Source organism: Microtus ochrogaster, unplaced genomic scaffold (assembly GCF_000317375.1).
Source record: "Microtus ochrogaster isolate Prairie Vole_2 unplaced genomic scaffold, MicOch1.0 UNK37, whole genome shotgun sequence".
In the NCBI taxonomy this organism is placed as follows: Eukaryota; Metazoa; Chordata; class Mammalia; order Rodentia; family Cricetidae; genus Microtus; species Microtus ochrogaster.
Window position 1 is genome coordinate 996985 of NW_004949135.1, and position 9635 is coordinate 1006619.

A 9635-nucleotide genomic window follows, 5' to 3' on the forward strand; every position below is an offset into this window, starting at 1 on the left:
AGTTACTTTTTCTTTTTAAAATATGAATGCTTGGGGCTAAAGAGATGGCTCAGAGGTTAAGAGCAGTGGCTATTCCAGAGGTCCTGAGTTCAATTCTCAGGAACCACATGGTGGGGCACAACCATCTCTAATGAGATCTGGTGCCCTCTTCTGGCTTGCAGGCGTACATGCAGGCAGAATACCGTATACAAAATAAATAAATAATTGTGTCCCAGGCTCCCTTAATAAAAATGAATCCTTAGTTTAGTTTTCCTCAATGATAAGTTCTTTGTTGTAGACATTTTTTTTTAGGCTTCTCAGTCGGCCTTGGAACAAGCTCCTGTCAGCCTCTCCTGGTTCTGGGTAACCGCTCTCACCTTGTTCAGCAAACTGTGGGCTCCTAGAACTATCTGTCAGGCCTTGTGATTAGCATGGCTGAACCCCAAGGAAGGCAGCTTGTAGCAGAGTTTTGCTTCGTGGAGCCCAGGGTATGTGTGTTTTCGGGTTTGGTCTGATCTGGGAGTGCTTGTGGTGTTCTCTGGAACTGGGCTGTTTGTTCGTTAGGTCATTTCTTGCTTCCTAGCTAGCCGCTGTGGTAGTAGGGACAGAAGGTCTTGTTCTTTTTGTTTCACAGTCCTTACAGCCTGCTGCCTCCTAAGATGAAGTGATCTGTCTACCAGTGTTTACCTCCCATCTATTTAGACAAGAATTGCTGGAAAACTGCCATTCAGATGAACTGGGTGTGCTTATAGAGAACTGCAGAGAGATAGCACAGACTGGAGCCAGCATGGAATTGTAGTGCTGCTCCAGCTGAGGTGCCGCCAGCACTGGGACCCCGGATCCTGAGTAAGAGCAGGTGCAGACGATAAGGCCTCGTGGGGCACGAGCTGACTTTAAAGTCTAAGACTGAGGGCAGAACGGTTGGTTGCTTTCCATCCTGGCGTTCTGTAGGAGTACAGGGTACCTCCCTGAATTAGGTGCTCATCATTAGCGCCGTGAGCTCTCAGTGCTCAGCATATCCAGTGCACTCAGTCCCAAGCCCTTGCCCTATGCAGCTCTAATAACATCCTGCGGACTAGAGCAAGTGGCCTCTGCCAGTGCCTGTGAGACTCATGCAGGTAAACCTTACCCCAGCTGCAGCTTCTCCCTTGAGGATTCTGCACTGGCCTGGGATCTGAGGAGTAGATACTCTGGTTGGCCAGCAGGGGTCAGGCTTTCTTTCCTAAAGGTACCTAGAAGAATCATTTGCTGGGCACACTATGATCTTTAGCTTCCAATCACTTTCTGGCCAGTTCTCTAATTTATAATTGTGTGTGTGTGTTTGTGTGTGTTGTGTGTGTGTGTGTGTGTGACAGAGAGAGAGAGAGAGAGACAAAGACAGAGACAGAGAGAGACAGAGAGAGACAGAACAGATAATGTTTCCATGTAAGATAGTACACATGAAGTTGTCACGTGTGTCCACCTCATTTTTGAGACAACTCTTGCTCAGTCTGCAGCTCCCCAGTTCACCTAGACAGGCTGACCGGAGCCAAGCTGAGTGAGTGGGTCCCAGCCCATGTTCTCCAGCCTGCACAAATCACTTCACTGAGCCGTATCTCCTGCTCCATGTCTTGTTTTTATTTTCCAAATATACTTACTGTGTGTTGGATTTGCTTATTGATTATTCAGGAGAAGATGTGTCTTCTGTTTTAATTTTTCTTCTGTTTTTTTATTTTTTGTTTTTTGAGACAGGGTTTCTCTGCAGCTTTGGAGCCTGTCCTAGAACTAGCTCTTGTAGACCAGGCTGGCCCAAACTCACAGAGATCTGCCTGCCTCTGCCTCGCGAGTGTTGGAATGTTTCGATTTTTTAATAATTGGGTATTTAGGATTGAATTTTAAATTTCTTTACCAGACTTTTGGTCAGTAAAGCCTCAGACCCAAATGAGATGGCAATTTTAGCTTTGACTAGGTAATGAATGGTGCTTGACTCTCTGGTCAAACTAGGGTTTCTCCTTCCTGTCCCCTTGGTTGACAGTAACTAACAAGTGAGAAAACAAGCGGAGTCAGGGGTAAGCAGAACCCTGCAGGGAGACGAGCTGGGCTTTTGAGGGGCCCTTGTGGCCCGCTGACCATGAGCCCATTCAGGTCCTGGGTCTCTTGGCGTTGCGTGCAAGCTCTGCCGTCCCTGGGCTGCTTTAGTCTGTGAGTGCCCTGCTTTGGAAGGAAGAGGAACTGCTGGGCTCTGCCAGAGTAGAAGGGATCCACATGTGTGTCCTCACTGGCTTTCCAGACACTCAGCTCTGCACTCTGGCTGGATATGGTTTCCTGCCAGGCCTTGTTGGACACCAGCCACTTCCTCCAGAAGCTGGTTTAGTCGCTAATTATGATAATCACCGGGCATCTGCGGGGGCTGAGTCCAAGGCCTTCCACGAATACCAGACCCTTCGAATGCTCAGTTTCCCAGGGTAAAATGGTTTGTGACTGCACTTTACCTGTGCACTGCAGCCAACCCCGGATCACCTGCAAGACCTCGTGCAGACCTTTGTAAATATCTGAGGTATTGGTTAAGGAGTATTGATGAGGGGAGGGGGAAGCCTGTATGTGTCTAGTAAGATGCAGTTGTTTTTTCCAGATTCTTTGATTCCCGATGCATGAGTCTGAGTGGGGTGTGGAGGGCTGATGGTTTGTGCAGTAGGAATTACTCCAGTCTGTGGCATGTAGACGCACTGTCCTTACTTGATGGTGGCATTTGAAAAGGCAGGATTGTGGAGGCCTGTCCCCAGAATCCCTGGTCACTTGACAGCCTGCAGACCACATTCTGCCCTGGAGGTGGCTTCTCCTTCCCTTGCTCTTCTGTAGCTTGTGTCCTGTCCTGTCCCTGATTCATCTCTCTGCTGCACACCATGCTATGTGGAGACGTTTAGTTACTGGGTCATGGTGGGCATCATGTTTATTCATTTATGCAAGAATTGTGGAAGGGGTGTCTTCTTTTAGTGAACCGCATTTTTGGTTTATACCTCATCTTAGCAAGGCAAAGTAAGAATGCGTGTATTCATATAAGCCAACCAGTAGTGGATCTACATCCCTCCTCCTTAACTGTGTACGTGTTTTTGTTGACAGGTTAAAAGTCAGTTGTTTGCTCTTTTCAACCTAGTCTCATGCATTTAGAGGTTGCAAATGTCTGAATCAAGTTGTGCAGCATATTACCTTACATACCGTTGCTCTGGTGGAAACAGTCTCCCCTAGCCAGTTTTCAGGTGTGCAGCGCTGTCGTCAACTCTGGTCACCGGGATACACCAGATTTGTTGAGCCTTCTCCTACCTAACTGAACCTTCGTGCCCTTTGACCAACATCATCTCAGTGACACCCACTGTCCACCACCCTGACGTCTGACCCCCGATAGCCTCCATTTTACTCCTCCCACTGAAGGTGGCTTCTTTTGATTCCATGTCTAGTGAGATAGTGATGAGATTGTCTCCGTGGCTCTTACCGTCAGTCTTGATTATTTTGTTTATGAAAATACAGTAAGTATGTCAGGGACAACCTGAACTGTCGGGTCACAGATAGGTCGTGGAGTCTTCAGCTCCCAAACACAGCCACTCTTATCTAGGTAGCCTTGCTCTTGCATTCTAGTTGTGTTAAGAATGCACTTCACAAGCTCTACCTCAGATGAAGGTGTGCCTGCCTGCTGAGTAAATGTAGTCACAGTGTGCCGCAGATCTCACTGCCCTCTCCCCTTCTGTCACCCATCTCTTCCATGAGGTCTTACTTTGTAGCCCAGACCAGCCTAGAACTCATGACTTATCTGCCTCTGCTTCCCCAGGTACCCGCATTACAGGTGTGGGCACTGCCCATAGCCTGGGCTTCATTGTAAATATCATAATAACAAAGCAAGTAAGCTGAGGAGAGTTTGTTGCTTTGAATAAACAAATATATTCATCTGCAGATAAGAAAAAAAAAGCCTTGTTTTTATCCCCTTCAGAGACTCCCCGAAAATGCTATGGTAAGGGGCTGTGTCCCAGTGACAACCCCCTTCATAGACCCACGAATATGCTATGTTAAGGGACTGTGTTTCAGTGATGACCCCTTCAGAGACTCCCTGAACATGCTGTGTTAAGGGGCTATGTCTCAGTGACGACCCCTTCAGAAACTCCCCAAATATGCTATGTTAAGGGACTGTGTCTCAATGACTACCCCTCTGAATGCAGAGGCTCCCAGCATATCCTGTCTTAAGGGGCTGTGCCTCACCGACTTTAGTACATTCTGCTTGTTATACTGTGGTGGCCGAAGCCCCCCATGGAGAAGCAGGGTTTGAACTCCCTTCACTCAATCACATCTTCCCAAACCACCTGGCTGCGTTCCTCTCCTTACCCTCACCCTTGACCTCTCTTCTCCCAAACTTATTCTTAGTTCAAGAAGTCAGAACTATGTATGTACAATATATATTGTATGCAATTAAGAGCAAAAGAATTGGACATCCCAGTTTCTGCTCTACAGAAAACCCACCCCCACCCCCACGAAGGGCTCTCTAAGTTATGAAGAAGGGATGACGGTGAGCTTTACTGCTGGGTTTTGCATCTCAGCATTTGACTTGGAAGACGCCAGTCTTTAAATATTGCTCTATTTAAGGTAGTCATCTAATGTTTGTGGGTGGGAGATGACAAAACTGGACTGAGTTGAAAATCCCTTGCAACATGATTCTGCCCGGGGTAGCAGCTGCATGTCACAGTGGGGGGCACCTGTTGTGGTCCTGGGGTGTGGGGCGGGGCAGAGAAGCAACAGGAAACAGTGACTCCCCGGACTCTCGGAGGCCAGAGTGCAGCCTGGTGCCAGGCTGGATATACAGAGGTGATATACTCACTTGGATATACCCCAAGTGAGAAGGGGGTATCAGCCAGGTTCTCAGCTTGCTGGGAGTCCTGCTTATGGTTCAGACTGTTTCCCTTCTTAGAATCACTTGGCAGGGCCCTCTAAAAGAGTTGCCCTTAGCACTGCAGACTGATGTCCATTGTGTCTCATCTTTATTTCTACTTCAGGTCGTGGATGCTCCCCTGACTTGAGTCTAGCCTGGACCTTTGCCTCAGTCTCCCGCCTGGGTCTCTCTCCACTTTTGTAGTCCCTTAGTGCGTTCTCTGTGAGAGTGGGGTACTCTTTAAGATGATAACCGCATTTCTTGTGCCCGTACTCACTTGTGGCTCATTTGTCTTTGGATGAAAGACTAAACCTTTCTATTTGCGTCCTGGACACCGGTCATCCAGCCTCAGTTGGTGCCTCCTCTCCTGCTCATTCCCAGTATGCTGGCCTTTCTCTTGCTCACACCTGGCAGGCTCTTCTGTTGCCAGGGCCACTTACCTGCTGTTGCCTTTGCCACACCTCTGCCCTGCCTTGCCTGGCAACTCTCCCAAGCTCCCAGACCTCAGTTGAGGACATTCCCTCCTTCTCCAGGAGTTTCCCTCCCTGGCCTCCTGATGGAGTAAACACCTTCTTTCTGTGTCTTCAAGTTCTACAGTTATCTTGTTTGTACATTTCTAAAGCAAGGTTTTGCCATTATAAAACATGACAAAAATGTCAGGGTGTCAAACTGTTATAAGGATTTCAACAGTTTTAGTTCCAACCCTTGTCCTGTCCTACCTTGCCTGTTAGAAGCCAGCAATTGAGGAATTAGAGCAGTCAGGGACTAATGTGGTCTATAAGTGGTCGTTTGAGCAGCAGCCTCGCTCCACTGAGCTGAATGCTGAACAACTCTACAGTTCGTTTTGTGTCTATCTCAATAGACTGTGTGCCCCGTGATGGCAGAGATTTTGCTTCAGTTCCATCACCTGTGCTGTCACCAATGCCAAGATCTGTGTTAGTGCATGCTAGACCCCGAGGAATGCCCCATGGATGGCAGAAAAATCTCACAGGTGGCTCGGCCACCCATCCCTTCTCCCTCATCTCCACATCCAGTATGTATGTGTCACTGTTTCTGTTGTTAGTATAAAGCAATCTCAGACTCTACTATACTGTTAATACAGTCATTATTATGATATGTATCACATATATACATAAATTTGTTTTAATATAGTCAAGAGGAATAAACTGTTGAGGTCCACTTGATGGGTGACTTTACCAGGTAGCTTTAACACTTCACTTCTGTCTCTGTCTTTGAAGCAGCACAGTGTTCCCTTCCCTAATAAAATTAGGCCACACTCTTGGACACTGATCTCCCAACAGTTGCTGCTGTGTGGATTATATAAAAATCCGTTTCCTCCTTCACCCTTGGTGAGCCAGCTGGGGTCAGCAAGCTGCAGGGCCACATAGTAACAGCTTTTGTCACCACTGTCCTGTCCTCCTTCCCCGTCTTCAGTTCACTCTCTGTCCTTCCTTCGTTTGTTTTCTCCTCTTTTCTTTTCCGTCTCCTCCCCTCTTTCCCGCCTTTTTTCTTTCCCTCAAGTATTGGAGCTCAAACTCAGGGTCTCGAATACTAGGCAAGTGCTCTACCAATGAGCAACACCCACCTACCCAACCCTCTGTCCAAACCCTTTATAAGCATAAAGGAACTGGTTAGCTGTCCAGTGGGTAAAGTCTTGCCACACAACCAGGAGTTTCCAGCACCTGTATAAAAAGCCAGGCACAGCAGCACACACCAAGAATCTCAGCGCTAGTGAGGCAGAGGCAGGAGGATGCCTCCCGCTTGTCAGCCAGGTGGCCTAGCTATTGACAAGCTCCAAGTTCAGTGAGAGACCCTGTCTTCAAAAAAAATGAGATGAAGAACAATTGAGGAAGACACCTAGTGTTGACCTCTGATCTCTACACACGTTATTGTGTGACAAAACTTTTCCGGGGGAGATGCAACATTCATGTCTGCTCACGGTAGACCAGAGTATGGACACCACCAAAGTCCAGCTGGATGAGCCATGAGTTTCATTGGGGTTACTTACAGGAGAGAAGTGACTCAAAGACAGCTACTTCACCAAAGCCCACCCCGGCATGAGTGACAGTTCACAGAGCTGGGTACCTGGAGCATACTGCACAGCCTACAGGAAGCTCAACAGCTTAGGGTATCTTTTCCAGGTGCCTCAGTTGGTCTCAACCTATTCCAAGCAGCTTGACTGATTTCTCCTTCTTTCGGGCAGCTGGTCTGGTCTAGGAATCTTTGCAGCTCAGCGTGTCGTGAGTCTTGGCAGCTGGACTCCACTGAGATACTTCTCTGCAGCTTGGCTCTGCTTGCTCTGGAAGGGACAGGTTTTAGTGAATCTGGTCAGTTTCAGGGACTTCCTGAAGAGTTTTTGAGTTTATCTTCCTGTTTGAAGAGCTTCCCTGAAGGATGCAATGTTTTAATCTAGGAAGAAACTGTTACACCACACACAGACATGTAGTACATGTCCACACACACATACATGCACAATATTAATACACAAACATACGCATGTGCGTGCACACCCACACATCTTTCTTAGCTGAAGGACCTTCCAAAAGCAGAGCAGGGCCAAGCCAGTCTAATTCTGAGCGGAGTCTGACTCTGTAGCCCAGAGATGAGCAGAGTTTGCCCATCCATAGCAATAAACAACTGAGAGTCATATTGTGAGGGACTCAATTTTAGTCTGTTTGAATTATGTTTCTTGAATTACAAAAACCTTGTGAATCACTGTATTCATATGCAGCATTCTCCTCCTTTGAAGTCATAAACATTATTGGGTTGTGGCACCACTTCTCTCGGCGTGAGATTGCAGTAGGAGAACCCAGACTTATCTGTCCTCTTAAAATAGCACTTGGAGCCTGGATGGGCCTCGGCAGCTTAAGCTGTATCCAGAAATGGACTGAAGGGGATGCTGTGCTTTGCCATCTAGGACATCACGTGCTCAGTTATTTCCTGGCCTCCCCCGGCTGCTCCTCTGCCTGTAGACATCTGACGAAGCCCACTGAACATAGTTCCGGTACAGTTACACCTGCTTCCTTTCTAATGACACCCAGATGTGAATTACAGGGGCACTTAGGCAAATGAAGACAGGAGAGGGTAATGGGGTTGGTTCAGTGATTAGTTGAAAGGACATTATATGCATGTATGAAGAAGCCATGGTGAAACCCAGTATTCTGTACAGTCGGTAAGTGCTAGCTAAACTGTGACTCTGCATTACAGGCCACAGCTGACTGCAAGGATGAGGCCTTCAACCCCAAGGTCTCCTGACTTCCTGCAGCCCCTTTCCTTTTCTCATAAACCATGATTGTTGACATTCTTACCCAGAGCCATTCTTCTAAATCTAAATAACTTCCAATTGCACATTTTAGTGAAGTTCTCTGATGAGAGTTGACATAGTGGTAGGTTTTAAGATAATATGATAAAGCTAAGTCATTGAAATGCTTGCCTAGGTATTTTCTCCTAAATTTGACCAGGGGCTTTAAGCTGAACCCTTGGGACTTTAAAGTCTGAGGATATGACTAAGCTGTATGTAGTGTGTTTATTAAGCGCATAGATCAGAAGCCAGCTTCACTCCCTAGCTGTATAATGTTGGATAGTTTTCCAGCCACCTCAAAATCTAGCTTTCTTCAATGGAATTCGGCCTCATAAAAGACTCTGCTCTGGCTGGAGACTTGGCTCAGTGGGCAAAGGCACTTGTCTCCACCAAGCCTGATGACTTGAGTTCCAGTCCTGGGACCCACATGATGGAAGGAGAAAAACATCTTCCATAGGTTGTCCTCTGACCTCCTTGTAGGTGCTGTGGGATTCTCTCTCTCTCTCTCTTTCTGTCTCTGTCTCTCTCTCCTCTCTCGTAGATGGAAGTTTGTGTCCCTACCCAGTCTCGCAGCTGTTCCAAGGAAACACACAGAGGCTTATCTTAATTATAAACTATTTGTCCTCTTAACTCAGGCTTATTAATAACTAAACTTAAATTAACCCATAATTCTTATCTATGGTTAGCCACATGGCTTGGTACCTTTTCTCAGTAAGGCATTCTCATCTTGCTTCCTCTGCTTCTGGCTGGTGACTGCGATTCTACCTTTCCTCTTCCAAGTATTCTCTTAGTCTGGTTGCCCTGCCTATACTTCCTGCCTGGCTACTGGTCAATCAGTGTTTTATTAAACCAGTACTAGTGACAAATCTTTACAGTGTACAAGAGCATTATCCCACAGTGTGCACGAACACCACACACACACACACACACACACACACACAGGCTGGGGAGGGAGGAAGGATAAAAGAATCTTCTCTAAAGGTGAGACTTTAATAAGGTGATACTTGCCCTGTAAGCATTAGTTGAGGTGGTGCCATGTAAGAGTCAGTTGTATCAAGGGGAAAATTATATTTTGCTTGGTTATTGAAACAGGATATCCTTCTGTAGCCCATACCAGTCTAGAAATACCTCTAGCATAGAACACACACACATTCTCTCTGTCTCTGTCTCTCTCTGAAGTCACCGGTCCTACTGACTGAGTTACAGTCATGATCCATCCACCCTGAGAAGTAACACTTTTGCTGATATATGCTAAAGGATGATGTTTCACATGGGACATTTTATGTTTGATTTGCCTTTTGTCCTTTTTAATTCTCTGCAGGCTTTCGTGGAGGCGCAGAACAAGATCACGGTGCCATTTCTTGAGCAGTGTCCAATCCGAGGATTGTACAAGGAGAGAATGACTGAACTGTATGACTACCCCAAGTACAGCTGCCACTTCAAGAAAGGAAAGCGGTAGGTGAG

General features: G+C 46.9%; 1 protein-coding gene across 1 annotated transcript in view; it reads left to right on the plus strand.

The window, feature by feature from the left end:
• Prep (prolyl endopeptidase) overlaps positions 1–9635 on the plus strand; it is a 104209-nt gene that overhangs the window by 16220 nt on the left and 78354 nt on the right. Inside the window, exon 3 of the mRNA XM_005368622.3 lies at positions 9493–9626. Within this exon, the coding sequence (XP_005368679.1) occupies positions 9493–9626 (134 nt within the window). The remainder of the gene's footprint in view (positions 1–9492; positions 9627–9635) is intronic.